The sequence below is a fragment of the Musca autumnalis genome, unplaced genomic scaffold (assembly GCF_047663935.1).
Source record: "Musca autumnalis isolate F117 unplaced genomic scaffold, ASM4766393v1 scaffold_2, whole genome shotgun sequence".
In the NCBI taxonomy this organism is placed as follows: domain Eukaryota; kingdom Metazoa; phylum Arthropoda; class Insecta; order Diptera; family Muscidae; genus Musca; species Musca autumnalis.
This window is the reverse complement of record NW_027411755.1, coordinates 83159334-83181817: the sequence shown is the minus strand read 5'-3', so window position 1 is coordinate 83181817 and position 22484 is coordinate 83159334. Positions and strand designations below refer to the sequence as shown.

General features: G+C 32.2%; 1 protein-coding gene across 7 annotated transcripts in view; it reads left to right on the top strand.

The window, feature by feature from the left end:
• Window positions 1-22484, top strand: part of step (cytohesin steppke) — a 238648-nt gene that overhangs the window by 199167 nt on the left and 16997 nt on the right. For all 7 annotated transcript variants that reach the window (XM_073968149.1, XM_073968145.1, XM_073968142.1 and 4 more), the window contains exon 3: window positions 12153-12285. In XM_073968149.1, the coding sequence (XP_073824250.1) occupies window positions 12153-12285 (133 nt within the window). The remainder of the gene's footprint in view (window positions 1-12152; window positions 12286-22484) is intronic.

The window sequence follows — 22484 nt, the reverse complement described above, 5'->3', positions numbered from 1 at the left end:
GAGCTTTGCTACCTTCCTATCTTGCCACGTGTCTCTGCACCACAAAATACCCCTTACTAACCCATTACTTTGACAAGGGCGTTTCATGGGTAATAAATGGTTATTTTTTGGCCACTAAAATAGGTAGTAAAAAATTAGTCACTTAATGTCGTAACTACTTATTTTAGTGTTCAAAAACAAGCACATATGACGAAAGAAATGATTTTGATAGAATAATGGGTTAGTAAGGGGTTTTGTAAAGGGTATTTTTGCTGGGTACTCGCTTAATCGAAGTCAACTGAAAAGTCGACATTTCGATCTATCGATTGTGATCAAAGTCGACTAAAATCTAGTCGATTAATCGAAAATCTACTTGCGAATTCCCATATCCACTAGCAAAATAAACTAGTTAGTTTGATATCGAAAACAATGAAGATTCCAATAGACGCATTTTGATTAATCCATAACTTTTTGGTAGTCGTAACTATTGACCTACTAAACTATTAACAAGGGCATGTCGCACTGAATAACTATTTAATATACAATCACTAGAATAACTAGTTAAACTATGGTCACTATAAGTTCTATTTTTTAGAACAGACGAGGTGGAATTTTGTTTTCAATTTCTACACACTTCATACCTTTGTTTTATTTTGCTCGCTGCTAGATTTAATCATGCGCACATCTGATATGTAGCCGAGCAAACTACGCAATGACGCGTACGAACATTTTCTAAGAAATAACCCATAATTTTCAGTTTATTGGTAATGCAGAAAATAGCTTGTTTACATTACTTTGTAATGGGTTACATAATGACTAATGGATTAAAATTTTTGCTGGTAGGCTCTAAGCCGTACTAGTACAAAACGGATCGCTAAGTAATGTGAAAGAAAACTAATGTCGCCTTTTTATTTCTAAGTAAAGAAAAGGCGTCAGTTGCGAATATTAACGCTCAAAGAAAAACCTTCAGAAGAGAAAGGAACTACAATCGAAATCGCTTATAACGTCGGTCAAGGGACCGACTGTAACCGATATGTCGTTATAAGCGATAGGGCTATAAAGGGCCCCAGAGATTTGGGACTTTGGGATATCGTCGTTATAACCGATATGACGTTATAAACGACGACGTTATAAGCGATTTCGACTGTATATAACATTCTGTAAACCTGGAACTAGTATAATAATAACTTCTGGAAATGTAGAGGGGAGAGTCAATTGGTTACCTCCTACGACATACCCATGTTAAAGTTCACAGTTAATTGAACTGTGAGGGGTCTAAAGTGGAAGTAGTAATGGTAACTCAGAAAATAAACGTGTTAACTAACTCGGCTAGTTTCCAATATCGGACCAGTAGTGCGATTCTGTAACTCCTTAACGACAGAATTAACGACGAATGTCGGTAGTTAACGATAATTTTCGGTAAGTTCTATTCTGTAACCAATTTTAACGATTTTTGTCGGTAAATATTGTCGTTAATTACCGAAAAATATTGTTAAGTTAACAACCAAAAAAAGTAGTTGTTAAGTCTTAACGACAGTACATGATTGCAATATTTAGCCAATTTCTCTTAACAAAGGCGGTTTTAGTTGAACATATGCTATGTTAATAAGAAGGCTATACAAGATAAATTCCGCCTTATTGAGAAAAAATCTTCTTAAGTCATTGACATAAGGGTTAACTACGTAGGATACATGGACAGCTCCGCCACTGTTGCTCTTTCGCCAGCGCCGATTTTATTGAAGCTACATAAATATCGTCAAAGGGAAATTTTTAGATCTTCGACGGTCTTTATGTAGCATCAATCAAATCGGTACTGCCGAAGCCCATTTTACAATACATATCAAGGTTACGCTAATATTTGTCTTTATTTTTAAAGTGGGAAAACGTTATCTAAAGTTTTAAAAGAACTCAAGTGTGGCACTTTTATATAAGACCTATACCAATGCTCTTAACACAATCTTTCTAGGAGACTTTCGTTGGCTTTAATGCCGTATTGAAGCCAAAACGTGTATAGTGTTCTTATAACCTACTTTGTTCTGTGGTAATCTTATAGATTTAAACTCAGCATCACTAACATTAAGAATGCTAAAAATGGCGTATACGTTCGGATATCCGAACTTTTCATACTCTCCACTATGAGAAATTCGATTTAATGTGAGCGTGAGATGAAGGTCTGAATATATAAACTCAAATGACGATAACGTGGATCCACGAAAATCACTGAAGGGACAGGCTTAAGTCATGTTTTATTTTAAATCTGAATCTTTATCTAGTTCTTCTTTTTATTGCGCTATTCAGAATTTGCTTTCAAAGCGCCACAATCCAAAAAATGACCCTACCTTTGTAATTAGAATAAATAAAACAGCGCTTTAAATACATACATATAGGATTCTACATTTATATTTTTATATCACACACACATGACCTTTTGAGCAACGATTCTGATTACATATATCTATTAATCTTCTTTCACTGCAAAACAGACGGTGTATACTTCCTGAGACTGCAGGCAAATTTATTGGTCCGCAAGACATGTTCCTGTCCACTTAAAACACATGAATCGGAGATATTCTATATTTTGCGTTGTGGTCCCTTTACGTGGAGATTCATGCAAAATATTCTGTAAAAAATACCAAAATCTATGATATGTATGTACTGTTCATTTATCTCCTAGAAGTACTTACATACAAACTTTACGTTGAAGTTACCCTTGGGAAACGCATTGTTGGGATACTTGCAAACACCCATTGTAAGCACATTACTTCCAAAAAGAGATACGTTTTCTTCCTTACGCGTTTTGTCTTCTGTAGTTGCGAAGAAATAACATTTTCAACTAAAAAATACAATAATAAATATTAAAATATAATTTTGACAATTTGTCTTTCTATCGATATTCGTCGGTATGTGCTACCGATTTATACAATCGGTAACATAAAGTTACAGAATAGCACATTCGTTAACTCAACCGAATATTTTCGTTACCTAACGATGTCGGTTCGTTATTAAAAAAAGTTACAGAATCGCACTACAGTTCATCCTAACTAGCGAAGAATTTCATTTCAGTTCAAGATTTGTTTAACTGCTGACATTATATTGTTATCTTTCTCTGTCAAGTTATCTATGGTAGTCTTGTTTGTCCTTGGGAGCATTAATGGGAAATATAATTTTATTGTACACATAGGTAGGTATATACCAATAAAGAAGAAGCTCACTTTAAACAAACCCTCTTTACTGCTATGAAGATGAGTTATTAATATAATTAATATCTGTAATTTAAATTGGTCATATAACTTCCGCATATTTTTAATTAGAAACCCATATTGTTGTTTATCAACTGGTAAACATGTAAACTTCTCCTGATCCTATATTTCATTTTAAACATCTTAAATAATTCAATAGTACCAATTAAGTTGTACAATAACAAGAAGTTCAAAGAACCTAATAAAACCGGTCCCTTGTCTTTAAGACTTAATTTGGAATTCTATATGGAATATTTTTTTTTTTTTTTCAAATAAAAAAAGAACCTGTCACTTCTTTAGTATCATTATCTGTGCTTGTCATCCAATCGTTCTATCTATTAAGTTGTTTGAACATTCCTTGGATATCTTCTATCTGAAGCTAAAAACCATCATCACAAGATATAAGCCATACAAGCTATGGTTATAATCAATTATTACTGATTATATGAAACGCTAAGGAATGAAATAACCCTACCGGTTTGTGTTGTAAACCATGCAGAGAGAAAGTATCTATCCGATGCTTGTTTAATTATGGCGATGACAGGTTTTATGATATTTCAAAGTTTACAGAAACTAACGGAAGAGGATCGTCCATCGTCCATGTATTATGTATCGAGTCGAAACTAGTTACACAATTATTTATGTTAACTAGTTTTAGAAATTATACTTAATTAATGAAGCTGTTGCATTTTAAATGTAATCTTAGCAGGAACAAGAACCACTTAACTTTAGTTTTTATTTACGAGGTATTTGTGAGATACCATACATAACCCTTTCTATATACATATTATGGGAACTGTGAGTATTTGTTTTAGTTTAATACTCTCATAAATGATATAGATTTGTATTTTTGGAAGCAAGTATTCAAAATACGTTTTGTAATTGTTTCCTTATATTATTTAACTCTAAAATAGCTACGTGCTCTTAAAATCTTTGCTCTTTATAAAATATGAGGTAATACATATTTTATCTTTCGTCCGTTTCCTCATGTTGCATGTATAGACAAATAGTACTAGTACGGATGTGGTCGTCGACCACGAACATTATTACAAATATCACTTGTTTTTGTGTTAGGACCATTTCTGTTGCCTGTCACATGTAATTATAAAATTCTTATTCTTTTATACCATTACTTGTTTGTTATTATTTTTATCATCATTTCTACATTTCTTTATATCATTAAAAATAATTTTGAATTCTTAGAATAACAACTACTATGACATGTAAGCCTAACTGTTTCTATATTTATAAATAGTTTCATTAAGATATTATGTCACACATTTGTCTCAAAATTTGTCCTTACTACAATTTATAACATTTATATTTTGTAGAATCTTACAGATGACTGGATGGTTTCCATTTTAAACTCACAAAAATTTTGTTAGTACAAATATTTGATGACGATTTGCTTTTGTCTTGATATAAATTAATGTATTCAAAAATCTCTGACGAGACAATGGGGGACTTCTTTTATATAAATAAATACAGGGCATAAAAAATTTTCCCAGTGGTAAAAACATTTGATGCTTCAAGATGAACATTTAAATTGCCGGTCTATAGATTTTTTCATATTCGCATTCCCCCATTCCCCCATTTTCCATTGTGTTCCCTTTTATTGTGCATAAATATCGTTCCTTCTGCCATTAAATTACCTTCCAAATTTATATATACCTTCCAAATTTATAGCGTTTATTTCATCATTGAACATTATTAATCTTACTAATAAATTCAAATCATCAACATATTATGTTCGTCATCATTGTCATATTTATGTGAGAATTTATATGTTTGAGGTTTTATTATTTCAGTGATTCGCTGGTTGTGTTTGTACAAAAATATTAATTTGAATAAAGTAATTGAGAAAAAAAATATTTTTATGACGTGTTTCTTAAAGTAAATATTCCATTATATTTCTTTCAAGCGTATTCTTCCCAAAACAAACTACAAAGGCTGTAACATTTGTATTTTCTTATTGGATTCAAGTATATATGAAGTCATTTCTATTTAAATACAAATTTCAAGTGAATAGCATTGCATTTTCTTAGTAAACACATGTCATTGCTTGAAATATAAAATACTTGACAGATAAATGATTTTTGGATCTAATGTAGCCATAAAATAGATAGCAATTTTAGTTTGTAATAAACATGATACTTGTACAAAAATTTAGCTGGATAAAAATGGAAAATTAGGTAACCAGCAATGTAAAAATGTATTTAAAAATGTTTAAATGAAAAAATTTTATAATTACGTCTCCCACAAAGTCTACCCAATACGGCTGAAACCTTAGTCAAAATAACTGCCGATCGTTGTTTGCGAAATTTTGAACGGTTAGAGTACGGCTTGTTTTAGGGTATGTTTCACTAAGACGATTCGAATTCAAATTCTTTCGACCTACTACCAAACTCCTGTTATAGTCCGCTCAAAATAGACATGCGTATAAGGGGGAAATAGCAAAAATTCCCACAAAGCTGAATTTTGGTGGAGAGCTAGTGTTAGCCATTAGAAGCAACGTCCTAAAAGTCCCCATCGATCCCATGTGTGCAAAACAAGTTATTCGGGGTCAAAGGTCATTTTTGTAGGCATTATTCAGTTTTTTTAATTTTTCTCAAAAACGGTAAGACTAAGCAAAAGCCGGCTAAAGTAAAAGTTGTAGATTCAATAATTGTCTACAAGAGTGCTCTTTATGACTCTTAAAAAAGACTTACCATTTTCGAGATATCGCGATCTAAAGGTCAAATAAAGAATTAGCCGCGTAAGTACATTATGAGGCGAACCGGTTAAAGTAACGACACTATGTGTTAGATACTTCCATAAGCTTTCAAACGATATCTTGCAGTAATCGGTTCAGTAGAACCGGGTCTAACCCGGTTTTTAAATTTGGCCTTTCGGGTCTAATAACCGGCGAACCGGATCCGCAACCGTTGAAAATTATACATTTCCGTAATCAGCGTAACAAACCCTACCTTCCGACAAAACTTGAAAAAAATCGGAGAGTTTTCGTTGGGGTCGTACCCGTTGGGCTTTCAATTATACATGTCGGTTAAATGGGCTATTTTTGCATAAAATGACTCTAACATTGAATAACTCTACTAAACACGCTCCGATTTTGTTGGATTTTTTTAGAAGATAGCTATAATTTCGCTCTTCAAGAAAATGTATATTTTTTGGGGGGACAGACCCGATTACTTCGTTTATTTTAGCCGGTTCGTCTGAATATGTGCATATTTCCCTTATAAGTGCATAAAAATCATGTGTTTTTAGAACAGCAATATCTCAAGAATGGTTCCTCCTAGGAAAAAAATTATAAAAGTCAAACTTGTAGATAATTTTCCTGTCTACAATGTTTACTTTAGTCACTTTTTGATTAGATCAACCGTTTTCAAAAAATAAATCCGAAAACCTAAAAAACCCTTAAAATTTGACCTTTTTGCACACATGGGATCAATGGGGACTTTTAGGACGTTGCTTCTAATGACAAACCCTAGCTCTCCACCAAAATTCAGCTCTGTGGGAATTTTTGATATTTCAATGTCTATTTTGACCGGACTATTATTGCAGGAACTATTGCGTTTGATTGAAAACAACAATGAATCAAATATTTTTCAAAAAAAAAAATAAGTTTGGTAGTAGTTCGAACGAATTTGAATTCTAATCGTCTTAGTGGAACAGACCATTAGACAATTGTATTCCGACAGCTTTCCTACGATCATTCCCAGCAAAAAATACTCATTACAAAACGCCTTACCGACCCATTATTTTAACAAGGGCGTATTAAGGGGAATATGTGGTTATTTTAGTGGCCGAAAAATAAGCACTTATTACGCATGACATGCCCTTGTTAAAATGTGTATTACTATCAGGTATGTGATGAACTTCGATGTGATAAATGTAATAAAAAACCTATGGAATTTCAATTCCACATTGTTTTAATTTTATTACATTTTCATAATGAAAAAAACTGACTAGTGAACCCTAATAAATGGAAATAAAGTATTTTTTAATTGTGGCGAAGACAAAAGCCGGAATAAAATTTTACAGAAATTAAAATAAATGTGAAAATTATTTTCTTTAATGCTTTGGAGTAATTTAAGATTTCAGAGTGAGCTGCAATTAAAATTAATCACGTCGTTTAATTTTTGCAATATTCCATATTAAAAACATAAATTAGAAACCCTCGAAAAATATTGTTAGAGTATTTTTTATTCTTTCTTTTTTTCAATATATCAACTATTTTCTATTTTCTTGAAAAAAAAAAAGAATCCAAAAACAAGTCTCAAACATACAAATAATAAGTGTTAATTTATTTTTTCTATACCAATGCTTATATATCAAACCTTTCTCCTAAAAATCTCTCAAAGTTCATTACATCGACCACAAAAAATTACAGTTTTCAAAACGAGAAAAATAAACCATCGGATTGAATCGCTTTTTGATCAACTTGTCATGAAACTCAATGGAATATGAACCCGATATCGAAAATAATTCGAAATAAGAAAATGTAGAGAGTTATAATAGGAAGAAAAATTCGGAATGAAGTTGTAAATCCCGAAAAAAGTATAAAAATTATTGCTTTGAAACTCTGAAATACAATTCAAATTGTTTTGTAATTTTAAAAGTCATCTAGGGATTATTAGGAGACGCCGATACTATGTAATATAGATTTTCATCGCAATACAATTAAAATTATTTTGTAATTTAAAAAGCCATCTAGAAATTATTAAGCGACTCTGATACTATGTAATATAGATTTTCATCTTATACCTGTTTAGCTTTAATATAGTATAGTCTCGATGATCCGGACACTTTTTGATCCGCACAGCGCGGTAATCCGGTAATTTCTCCATATTCCGGACATCACTTTTTTTACACTTAGAACATTTTTTACTTCTCTACTTAATTTAAGTGTTCGGTTTTAGCAGTTACAATTAAAAAGTATTATTATACCCCTAGAACGAGTGTCTCAAACGTTAAAAATTATTTATTTTTGGTGCTATTATTCCGGATCATTGAGATTATACTGTAGCTTTTCTGACAATTATAATGAGGAACAAAAATTTGGAATGAAGTTGGGAATCCCGAAAAAAATATATCTCATTTTTGCTTTAAAAGTTTTTGCTTTAAATAAACCAGGCAAAAATTTGGAAGCGACGTGAGTCGAATAACCCGTTACAAAGTAATGTAAAAAAGCCTCTTTCTACATTACCAGGAGGCTGAAAAATAATGTTATATTTAAAAAAATAAACAACTAAGTAGTACGAAACACACCACTCGTACGAATATGAAAGGTAGTTTAAACGCTTACATTTTCATCAACAACATATCAAAATTACGAAGAGTTGGTGGTGCACATGTAAGCGTTTAAACCACCTTTAATGTGTTTGGCTACAAATCAGAAGTTCGCATGTTGAAATCCAAATAAAAATGTGGAGTGTGTTAAATTTTAAATTTGAACATCAATTCACCTCAACTGTTCTAAAAATAGAACATATGCTTTTTAAGCTTATTTTTTTTTAACTTCTAGTGGCCATAGTAAAGGGGGTTTTTTTAAGCCCGATAGAACTTGAAATTGTAAAAAATAACACAAAAAATTACGTGACATTAACATTTGAAAATGATTTCGGGCATATGGGCACCGCGGCTGTTCTTGACGAAGTGCATTCCGGACGTCCAATTTTTGGCCACTTTTTCGAGCACTGCTGGTCGTATGTCACGAATAACACGAACAATGCTGGCCTCCAAAGCATCAATTTTTGCTGGTTTATCAGCATAAACCAGTGACTTCAAGTAGCCCCACAGGAAATAATCGAGAGGTGTCAAATCGCACGACCTTGGAGGCCAATTGACAGGTCCACTTCTCGAAATCAACTTATCGCCAAATTTTGATTTCAATAAGTCGATGGTTGCGTTCGCCGTATGGCAATGTCATCCATATTTTCAAACAAAAAATCATTGATCATGGTGCGGTAACGATCTCCATTGACCGTAACGCGAGCTCCGGCCTCATTTTTGAAGAAATAAGGTCCGATGATGCCACCAGCGTGAAAACCGCACCATACCGTGCATTTTTCTGGATGTAATGGAGTCTGTAGGGTCTCTTGTGGATTGGTCTCACTCCATATGCGGCAATTTTGCTTATTAACAAACCCGTTAAGCCAAAAAATGCGCCTCATCGCCAGAGATGGTCTGTCTGCAATAATGACGTATCTGACATACATTTCTGACGTATATTACATATGTCGGAAACGTCGTAAACCTAGCCAAAAAACAAGGTTTTTGACAGAATAAACAAACGAATTTTATAACCAACAAATCGATGTTTTTACATAATATACCTCATTTAATTATTTCATTTGAGATCCTATTATATTAAAAAACAGGCATAAAAAGATTTCACTCTTATATGTATACATTTTATATATATATTTTTAGATTATATGGAAATTATACATACATATGTTTGTTTAACTTTTCGGATGAAAGTTTCACCGTGTGGTTTTAGAGATATGTAAAGCAGTGGTAGTGTTCGAAATATATTGTAGATGGCGTGCTAAGTGGGTAATACAATTTATTCAATTATTTTAGTTATTTTAAAAATTAAAATATTAATAAAAATATGCTGTTATTTTCAAAAAAGGTACGAAGGCCCTTCAATAACACAGACAGTTTTGCAAAATTAAAATTAAGTGAAAAATATGATGGTAACACACATTTTTTGAGGTTTATGACGTTTTCTACTTTTTATACGTTTTCTACGGGTATATGACGTTTTCGACGTTTACACCTTTCTGACCGTCGAAAACCTGAAAAGTCGTCATACAGACCATCTCTGCTCATCGCTGAACACAATTTTGCGATAAAACAACGGGTCATTTGCCAACTGCGTTGCGCGAATCGACGACTGATTTTCAAAGTAAATTTGGATAATTTCGTAGCGTTGTTCAAGCATGAGTCTATTCATGATGATTTGTCAGAGTATACTGAAACAAATAAAAAAAAGTTTCATCAAAATTTAATTTTTTGTGTTACTTTTTACAATTCAAAGTTCTATCTAACTTAAAAAAACACCCTATATAACTAGTTACTTAGTGCGACACGCTCTTGTTAAATAATGGGTTAGTAAGTTGATTTGGAAGTAGTTACGACTACCAAAAATTAATTATTGGTTATGGGAATTTTTGCTGGCTATACATTTTTCTGGAAAATTTCACACGAATTTGTGGGAAAAATATTTTAACCCCTTGATGACGATCAACAAAACTAATCTCAAGACTTCTGACATTTGCAACTACACATTAACATTTGATCAATGAATCGTTATTTATCATTTTCATCTGCGTCCCATCTTCACTGTTATTATTTCCGCTTTTTATATATACTTTTAATTTGACGCCAATTATTTTCCGGTCTCTTCTTTGCACAAGAACCATCCACGACTTGATTTTAATGATATTAATTGTCGGGTACACCAAATATTGTTGAAGTCATACAAAAGAACATCCTCATCTAGAATAAGCCATGGAAAAGTAAAAAAGCCTCAAAGTATGAAGAATGTATACAATTACAGAACAATAAAATATATGTCATTATTTTCTTTTAGTGGTTCTGTAAAATAAACTGTCAAATTGACAATTTTACAACAAAGCTGCGGCAAACACATTTTTTGTAAGTTGGGGAAACAATACTGGCCGGCAGCGGGGTTTTTGTTGTCATGTCTCGTCAACGATATTTAAAAAAATGTAGATCATGGTTGATATGTCAATGAAGACAGACAGCCAACCAACCAACCAGCCATGCTGACAGACAGCCGTATAAACCAAAGAAGAATTGACAGACAAACGAACAAATTTGTTATTAAGAAGCCACTCAAGTTACTCTGGGAAAACGTCTGAAGCATTCTCCTGTTTACTCGTTGTTATGGATGGAGTGGGGGGTGCTACGTGTGTCATATCACAAATTAAGAATGCTGATTTTGACGGATATATGACAAAAAAATTAAGAAATCTGGAAAAAAATACAAAATTGGTAATAACATAAACATAAACTTCAAAAAAAAATACTTTATGTTAATATTTTCCGGTTTAATGTAATAAAAGAAGCATATAAAAACTTATGATTTTTTGTTTATATACATATTTATGTATATAATTTTTTTAATCAATATGTATGTGTAGTTTTGATATTGGTGTGAATTTGTACACCACGTTTTTACACATTCGCTTCTGGTTGGGAAAAAAATTAGTAGCGTTTTGGTTGTCCTCCTTGAATATATATATTTCAGTAAATTCTAGTAATACCATTACATACATTTTCTAAAAATATTCCAATTATATGCATATGCCTACTTTAAAATGGTTTATGTGTATGTATTCATTCCATTATATCATAAAAACCATTATTTATTGAGTTTATTGCACTTCACCTCAAAATCATGGGGAACTGACAAAACCGATTAAAAATATTGATTGAAGATTTAAATAAAAAAGTATCAGAAAACAAAATGAAATGACATAAAAACAATAGCAGCAACAAAAAACAAAACAAAACAGATAATAACAATTATATTTGACGTTTCGTCGTAACAGGTACGATGAGGCACATTCAATACAATTGCAACAACAAAAATACATAAAATATATCTATAAATATAATATTGCAAATAAATGCTTGAGAGATAATTAAACTTTTTTATTGGTTGGAATGTAGTTGAAAACAAATGCGCACTGATTGATTGTGCGTTTTACTGAATAGGGGATTTTTGTTATATGCAAATATTATTACATATACATATATTCGTTTTTTTTTAATAATTACCTCGGATATTTTGATTTCAACTCAATTTTTAAGTTAATTGCTATATATTTACATATGATAAATAAATATTATCAATGTCCTCAAAATTTTTTTAAAATTTGTTTTTTTTTATATTTTTAGCAAATCAAAGATGAACTATGTGAAGTGGTTTCCGAAATGGAGGCGCTCGATGTGCCCGAAGATTCTAAACATTCCAATAAAGATAAGCAAATGTCCATGGGACGCAAGAAATTCAATATGGATCCCAAAAAAGGTAAGTTTAAAAAAAACATTCATTAGTACCTAAACTGCTCTTATTTGTAAATATTCCGGACTCAGATATAAATGTTTACTGTTCCAATGAACGTTGTGCTAACAACTTTTATGGGAGGTCAGTGACCAGAGAGAAAAATAAGTTGGGAAATTTGCTGGGTTAAAATCAATTAAGATCGTTCCTTGTACCTGCAATCTCCAGATGTAATTAAGACCAACAATGTGTCACTAATTTATAAGCAGTTACCAAAATAACCAGGTCTTTAAGATAAAGCCCCTTATGAGTCATAATAATACTGCCAACAAATTCCGATTAAATTCGATACCTTCATTGAATCACACAAAACACGTGCTAAATAATTAATAATTTTTTTTAAAAGTGTTCGAATTTGTTATTGTTTTTTTTTTTTTTGTATTTTAATTAATCACACATGTGTACTAAGTTGTTGAGATATTACCAAAGCATTAAAAGATAAAATAAATCATGACATATTAATTGTTAATCTCGAATGACGTCAGACAATGTGTTTTTATGTGAAATTTCATTGTTTAGTTTTCCCCATTTCTGTAGTGTTTTCACACTCGCATAAATATTTATATTTATTGTAAACATTTGCTGCCACACGCATTTTGCACATATTTATGTTTATTTTTTGCATACATAGGGGAGATAATTTTTACAGTGGGGAAAAGAAAAGTTTATATAGGAAATTTTGCGATTTTTATATGGAACCAGGACAATTCGAGGTGATAATTTGTATAAGTCATAACATAAATTCTGATTGAAATAATTCATAATTCGGACACCACATATTTCGGCGGTGTCCCAATTATCCAAAAATAAATTATTTTCTATCATACGGGTATTTGATGAAAACCGAATCGACTCGATTTGCAGAATCGAAATGGTATATAATCGGAGTGCCGTTGATGATATATGTATATAGTTTTGCTTCGCAAAAGCCCCTTATTTGAATAATATTTTTAAAATCCATTTTCAATTTCATTAAAATATTCACCAAAATTAGAGATATACGATTTCGATTTATGGCAAAACGTGTCGAATCGTTTTCCATCACATACCCGATAAAGTCACTCGTAACTTTAAATGAAGGGTTCCTTCACCTGGAAAGTTTTCCCGGATTTTGAAACTAGAACACTATGCAACACTGAAAATGCAAACGACTTCTAGTATGCATTTTTTAAAAAGTACATATTAAGACTACATAAACCCTAGTAGGGTTTTGTCCTGTCAGATCCAGTTCGGGTTTTATGGCGTCATCTAAACCGGGTTAAAACTACAGTTTTTTGCATTTATCGGACCTTTATCTCAGAAACGAATAGGAATTTAGCCTTGCTTATCTTATCTTATCTTTTGCACAGACCACATAAGAAGAACTCCATCTAGGGCATCAAAATCGATAAAATATAGAAAATTTTACAAAATTGCAAAATTGAAATTCTGGTCAGTATCAGCTAAACTATTAGGAGTTGAACCAAGTAACCCTTTGCGAAAATCTTCAAAATAAAGTTCTCAGCAATTCTTCAGAACATTCAGAAACTCTAAAATGCTTACTTCATGTTGTTTCAGCGGTACTTTGCATATCTTTTATAACACTTATTTCAAACACAGTTCACACCGACAGTTTATTCTCGCATTTCGGATTTCACCACATTATTGACAGATAGAGGTATTTTACAACAATGGCATGTTCTAAAGAGTTGTGTATTATATTCCAGTGAATATTTTTTCAAAAGAAACAAATTAACTGTTTTGGAGATATGGCGCGACACGTATACAAACTATGGAAATTTTCGATATTTTTTGGAGTTTGAGCCAATAAATGTAATTTTTCGAGTTCATTATTTCTACAAATATTTTATTCATGCCCTTATCTACAAATTTGCTTCAGAGGTGAGATGAAGATTCACATAGGTTTCAGAGATATAGCCTAGAATTGCTTTAAAAAGTCAATATTTAAGCATGTTTAGACAGGGACAATAAAATCCAAGCTGCATCTGACACAACAAAACCCAACGAGGGTTTTTGTCGTTTGGGTCTGTACTTAGAAAAAATCCTCAGCTCAAATTGTTTGCACAAGATTAAATCGCGGCCAAACTTCACATTCTTAGGTTTTTTAGGATTCCAAGATTTTGCTTGGAAACTTGAAGTCCTATGGAAATGGAACTAAAGTAAATGTTGTAGCAGTGAAAGTTCTCCACAGGCTTGGACTTTATGATATTTTCGTAGGTAGAGAATTTTCACTGTTACAATATTTTCTTTAGTCCCTTTTCGATAAGACTTTACGTTTCCATGCAAAATCCAGAAATCCTAAAAAACCTAAAAATGTGAAGTTTGGCCGCGATTTATTAAAAAAGCCTTCCGTTTTTTTTTTAATTTTGTCATCTATGACCCTTATAGTTTCAGAATCTGCAAAATCATCCCAGGTGTAAGCACCCTTCATTTAAAGTTATTTCCGGCGCACCGTGAGGAGTAGAATAATATTTATACCCTACACCACACTGTGGTAAGGGGTATTATGTCTTTGTGCATTTGTATGTAACATGCATAAGGAAACGAAATAGATCCATAGTTCCTTTCGGGGATATACATATAATCACTTCCTGAATCGATTTATGCATGTCCGTCCGTCTGTCCTTGTATTTTTGTTCGCAACGTACAGGTCGCATTTATTGTCCGATTCAGCTGAAAATTGGGGAATATAATTTGTTTATCCATAGGAAGAACACTATTGCTTTTTATGAAAATCGGTTCAGTTTTAGATATAGCTTCCATAAATATTTTCGGCCGATTTCAAGTATTTGCTGCACCAAACACGCTATATATGTCGATGAAATTTGGAATATGTGACTGAATTCGGTCTAGTAATAATTGTGCCAAATTATATTGAAATCGGTGATATAGTTCCCATATATATTTTCGCCCGATTTTACGTATTTGTCTCACAAAACACGCTATATATGACCGATTTCGATGCAATTTTGAATGTGTCACCGAATCCGGTCAAGAAATAAATGTGTCAAATTAAATCGGTTCATATTTGGATATAGCTCACATATATATTTTCGGCCGATTTGAGGTATTTGATGAACCAAACACCCTATATCAATTCACATTTTTATCAAATCTGGAATGTGTGACGGAACTTGGTCTAGAAATAAGTGTGCCATCTCATATCGGAATCGGTTCAGATTTCGGTATAACTCCCATACATATTTTACATACTCACAGTGGTGTAGAGTATCATATAGTCGGCCCCGACCGACATTGATCCTTTCCCTACTGGTTTTTTAATTGGAATTGTTAAAACCGAAGATCTAAATAAAATACTGAATTAAGAAAATGATCATGGTACAAAAATAGTGAATATCGATATTTTTCTACTCGGATTAGCGTGTTGTCCGCATTAAAGAGGGTACGGATTGTCGAGTCCATACTGTTTTTGAATAGGTCCAAATTTGAACTCAAAATTTCCAACCGAATCCAACCGAATTTAATTGGGTTTAATTAAATACATTTTTAATTATCTTAAAATATTTAGCTATTTAAAAGTCCCTTATTTCAATTTTTATCTCCCACTGTAAATTGTCTTTTACATCCTGCAAAAGGGGCGAATGGCCCTTTTAACTTAAATGAAGGGTGTCATAAGTATGAATTCTTATACACAAACTACAATGTCATTGCATTTAACAACAACAACTTATCAAATTAACTCCAACATAAATTTAACAACTTAATAGGCATAAACACCCAAGGCAAAGAGAGGATAGCGGTGGCCAATTTTCTACCCCTTTCAAAAGAAGACAACATTTCACAAAGAATACCGACGCCGTTTGGTTAGCAAAGATCGGCAACCAACTGAAAAATTGTCGGCACAACTGAATGCATCCATATGGTGACATGTTATAATTCAATTACATTCAATCTCACAGAAAAAACTTTATGACATAAATATCTGTATCTCACCCACATTCCAAATATAGAAATCTTGTTTTTTGGAAAACCGAAAATTATAACATTCACCATTACACGACATCGTACACATGTGTATAAGTTTTTATTTTTGACAAATTTGACAGTTCGTTGACATTTGATTTTCTTTTAAAAATGCAACAATGACGGACGGACTGTTTGTTGGTTGTCCGTTTGCAAGAAGACGTGAGCCACTCCTTGCATTCAGTCGCGACAATATTTTTATTACTCTTTAATTGACAGGTACCATACAGACGACATCATCGAAACCATAATGGAGATGGTGGATAAATACGCTCTTTTGGAATTCTATGATTGATGACAGAATTATTATGCCCAACATGGAATGTGTCAATTGAAATATTGCGTAGATGATTATTATTTGATAAAATTCATGCCGCTGCCACTATGACAGAAACACAGTCGACAATCATCTTTAACCAACGATGTGACAATTTGTCATTTTATTCTCATTTTTTAATCTGTTGGGGGACAAGTGGGGAATTGTTGGTGACAATGACAATATAGTTTTGTTTAATTTATTATTTTTAATAACCTTAAAATGAAAATTATATTTTGCCACGATGTTGAAGAGTATTATAGGGGTCATTTGTCATTAGATTTTTATTGTTCACTAATGATGTTGGCAAATAGATACATTCATAAATTTAATATTCTCAGACCATAATGAATGTGATTTGTTAAAAATTTGTATACAGTATTGACAATTTGATATTTGTACAAATTTACAAGAACGAAATTTTAAATGTGTATCTACTACCAAACTTCTATTGTTGTAGAAAATTGTTCTTTGATTGAAAACAAAAGCAAATCAAAAGAATAACTTCTGTTAGCGCCCAATAATGTCCGGAAATACATCCTATGACTGCATATGCCATTTTCTAATCGTTAAGGCCAATTTGGCATTTTTCCGTGAACTTGCCAATAAACACTTAATTGAAGCTCCGTTATAATGATGAAAATGAATGGTCCTTGGCCGTTTGAAATGACATCTACACTATTTCTATACCATATACAGTAGTTTTAAACTGTCAAAACTAGACAATTATAATAATTTATATTTATAAAAAAAATACTATTAGTGACGAAAGACGAAGGTCTTCCTACATCGCTTAACATACTTTATAATCAATTAATCATTGGAAAAATAAGACATTGTATAACTTAAATTTTTACTTTAAACGTTTACCTTCTTAACAGTTAAAAACAATAACTACTGAGTTCAAAATCAGTTAAAATGTGCTACTGGACTAGTTAATTTAGTTAAAAATATTAACTATATATAACTTTTGTTGGATTATTTACAATGTAGAATGTATTGAATAGATGTCCTATTTGATATTTTATTCTTAGATTTATGTTAATAAAAACATAGACTCCAACGGCCATCCTTACGAATTTGTTTTTCATTGATTGGATTATAGCATTTTCGTGAAAGTTCTCCTTTGGCCTCATACAAATTACTATAGAAACAAAGATCGCTCAGTTGTCGTTGGCTAGCGTTAACCGAACTCCATAAAATTTCATATATGTATATGGAATTTGGATCAAATGGAAAACATTTGGGTCCAACATGCACGGCAAGAATGCCTATGTGAAAATTCACAATTCATTGAAATCTAACTAAAATGAATAGAGAGGGAATTATTATATTTGAAAAATTCCGAGAATTTTAGTATTCTTCGAAAATTAAGACACGATTTAACAATTAAAAGTGGCAATAAATAATTCACAAATAAATTTGTTTAGCAAATATGCCAAAAATAATATTTTGCTCACTTTTTCATTCTTCTGTTAAGCGATTTTCCCATAGCTCATTCTAATTTCTCGTTCAATTTATTGCCCTCCATGTTATTTGTTTGTCTTGTTTCAATGGTGAAAAACCTCTACACAAAGTTTTAACAATTAAGGAAATTCAAAATCAAAAGAATTCCACTACAATCATTTTATATTATACAGCTAAACACACGCCCCAAAACAATTTCAATTGAAATTTTTATTTGGCCACAATAACTTTTGCTAGGGACGGGATGAAAAATGCGAAATACAACAATCCTACAAAATCCAATGATGGCTCAAATAACAATGGCCGCCCAAATCAACAACGGTAGATCATCATAGCAATGGAGGGCAGAGGAGTAGTATTGGTGCTTGTCTTGTCAACAGTTTCCTGCAACAATTTGTCAATAAAGCTTTGCTACTGCTCCACAAACCGCTAGTGTGAGTCCAATAATTTGTGTGTGTTAAAAGAGCGGAAATTAAACCACCAGAAAAACGCACAATTATATTTTCAAACCGTAACGAATACGGCGGGAACACAATGGCAACGACAACAATACCATCATTTATCACAGAACCAATAACAAAGCTAACATTGTTATCCATTGTGACAACAAATAAAAAGGAGGCTTCACTAGAATTATTGAGCAGATTTTTATACATTTTTCTTTTCATTTTATAGATTGTCACTAAAATGTTTTAATGCTGCAATAACTTAAATATAATAAAATAATAAACTATGTGCTTCAAAATAGTCAGGCTTTATTTCATTATAGTTGTTGTTTTATTGAAATGACTATTTATAGTGGGGAAAATTTTAAAAACATAAAATGGATGTTATATCAAGAAAAAAAAAGAATGCATACCAGAACAAACGAGAACAATGCCCTGGAAAAATATTTGTTTTCTTTCTGCACAGCTTTGCATATGTGTATCGTGAAATTTAATATTTAATGTAATCCCCAGTTGGCGATATTAACCAATTTTGAGATATACGAGGAAGACTACATAAATTTCTGGCCTAGAAAACACTACATTGCAAAGATTAACATTTTTAGCATAAAAGTACGTTTGACGTACGACTACCTGCTTCGTTGTTTACAGTGAATAATCGAACTATGAAAACCTGTTCGCTCCACAAACAATTGCGTTTTAATAAGTGTGCCAAAACAACTTTACACTATGTTTACATTTACGAAATCCACTCGATTTCAACTGTCAATTCCATTGCTCAAACTTCAAACGAAATCCAATCGATTTCAGATGAGTTTTCATTTGACGATACACAAAGGAATTGACAGATGAAATCGAGTGGCTTTCGTAAATGTAAACATAGTATTACATTTATTAAGGTAGATAAATTATCAATATGTTACAATGTTAAAAAGTGTTACAAAAATAAATACATTTCGTACATTTTTCAAGCACAGCTTCATTCAATTATTACCCAAAGTATTGTTCAACGAATTCTACAAATATTTACATTTTATCATTCATATATTTTTTGTTTGTTTTTGCTTAAAATAAACTCATTTTATACAATCTACCATCTTAATGATTTTTGAAGAACACATCGGTTTTCGTAGTTTGATTTATTCATTCACGAGCAAATACTCGATTGTATAGAATTTCATAATTAGGCCCCTGGTTGTTCTCGTTGGATCCAGCACACGTTGACAATTTGCCAAGAAAAATTGAAAAAATACTATCGATTCTTCACAGGTGACAAATCATAGATCTATGCGTATGAGCCCGAAAAAAACAATTGGTCGTGTGGGTCTTCGAAGGCGAGCCAAATCCAACGAAAGACCTGTAGCTTTATTCAATTAAAATCAATTAGAAAGTTGTTCATGGAAGAAGCATTTTGAAGCAAAATGTCGCCTGTTTCTTCAGTAAAACTGACCATGTGGCGACTATACGGCTTGAGCAACGTAGGGCGGTTAATTCCGAATGGTACACTACAATTTGTTTGCCTGAAGGCTTCGAAGAAAATCGAAAAACGAACACAAAAAGGCGAATCATTATGCACCATGACAGTGTGAGCTCTCACACATCGATTCGAACTAGCGCCTTTTTGACCGGACTTTGTACCAAATAACTACATTTGATTCCGAACATCAAGAAAAACGAGTGGTCAACGATTTTCGTCGCCAGAAGATGCTGTTAAAGCGTTTGAAAACTATGTTGTTTTTGTTGTCCAAAAATCTATCAGTCTGGTTTTCATGGTGAAACTAAAGAATAATTTGGATATAGCTCCTATATAAATTTTCGTACGATTCGAGGTATTTACGCAACAACCCCACTATGTGTGTCTAATGTTAATGATATTTGGAAAATGTGTCGGAATTGGGAGAAAATATTTCGCCAAATTGTTGTGGTGTAAGATATCATATAGTCTGTCTGATGCTTTCCTTACTGGTTACTCACTATCATTAGTAGGTGATAAGGGTAGCTCAACAGGTGAAAACTTGAGGAAGTCAGTCTCGTTGCTACAAATTGTGTGCATTATCTTTGAATATTTCTACCTAAATATTCATAATATTGTGTAGTGCGGCATGTATGTACTTATATTCTTATATTTGTTCTTTAAACAATGTCATCTGGTTTGTAGTGATCATTGTTAATCATTTCAGCCACTGGAGACGCATGAAAGGCTCAATATCTAATACAATTACCCAAGGACACACAAATGTGGCTGTTTCTTACATATCTTAAGAACACAAGACAATTGACCGCATGTTGTTTTTTTTCTAAATATGTGTATCTCGGAATGATGATAATTATAATCAGAAACAAACTCCTATGTCATGTCCTTATCACATGTTGAAACACACACAAATAGATATTTCAGCTAATCTACATATATGCTATTTTTTGGAATTTGGTAAAATATGTCTTTTCACTTTTCGATACTTATACCTTATTAAAAAGTATTTTCAGTACTTTTTTATGTTTTACATTTCTATTGTAACGACAACATCGTAAATTTGCAGCCTGTCTTGCTGTAATTTTGCCTCTGTAGTTGATGGTTGCAAAGCATATTATTTGTTGTTACCATAAATTTTTCTCCATGAAAGTGTTTTAGTGCCAAATATTGATATTGCCAATAACTTTTCTGTTCTTTTATTAAGATAAAATATATTTCTTAACTCAAGATGCAACCAAATGATGACAATAAAAATACCACCTAAAATATATCAAGCAACTGTCATATATAAAACCAATACAAACAGCATCGGCATAAAAAACAACTTCAGTTGTCATCTTCACTTTCCTTTTACATATTACTTTATTCGTTCTTCTCCATAATCTCCAGTCATGAATTAATGTGTAAACATAAAACCACAAAATAACCAAAAATAACAACAGAACCATAAAGTATTGGTATAACCATTGAATGTTTATGCCATTTTGGGTTCTGGAGGTTTGCTGAATCTCCTTGTTTTATCCACAAACTTTGTCCTTTTGTATGTCTGGGAGCCGCCCGTTTTCCACTCATTGTGACAGGTATGAGTTTGTCATTTGAAACCATAGCTTTGCTAAAAATAAACTTTATTATCATATGTACATATACATATTTATACACAGACAGAATTATGAAAGGGTATAACGACGTATGCAGAAATATTGTTATGACCGATGACGATTTTGTTTTGATGATTTACTCATTCGCTTAGACAATGACGTCGGTATCTAATGAATTTTTTTTCTGTTAAAAAAACTGATAAAGTAAACAACCGAGAATGAAATTATGACGCCAATTTATTGGCGACTTCTTTTATTTTTTATCATTGTATATCATTTGCAATATTTGCCATAAATATGTTTTAGTTTTTTTTTTTATTTCTTCACTTAGTTTTTAGATTACACATTCACAGCATAATATATCTTAAAAAAAGATTTAAATTTTTTTTTAATCAGAAACAATTTCGTATTACTATGGCTACTATTTATACTTATGTATTTCTATAGTAATAATGAAAATGCGAATATTTATCATCAAAAATGATTTTATTGCATGCGCTCAAACCAATTGTCGAAGCACTCTCCCCACTCCGATCGAGACACTTGCAAAACAGGGGTTTTGGACGCTTCATCACCATCTTCGAGACGAAAATCGTTGAACGCTGATTTGTTTTCTTGATGTGCGGGAATATGGCGGAAAACCCATCAATTCTACGTTTCGGTCGGTCAAAAAGGCGCTATTATGAGCCGAAGTGTAAGAGCAAACAAGGTTTAATACCAATGAGACATTGATATTTTCTATTGGTCGGAAAATGTAGCTGAATTCCTCAAAGTACCGCGATATGATAGGAGTAATACCAAATGAGAAGCTAAACTCCGCAAAATAGCAAAAATCGGGATGTACCGTTATGTGAGGGCTATACTAAATGGGCTAAAATGTT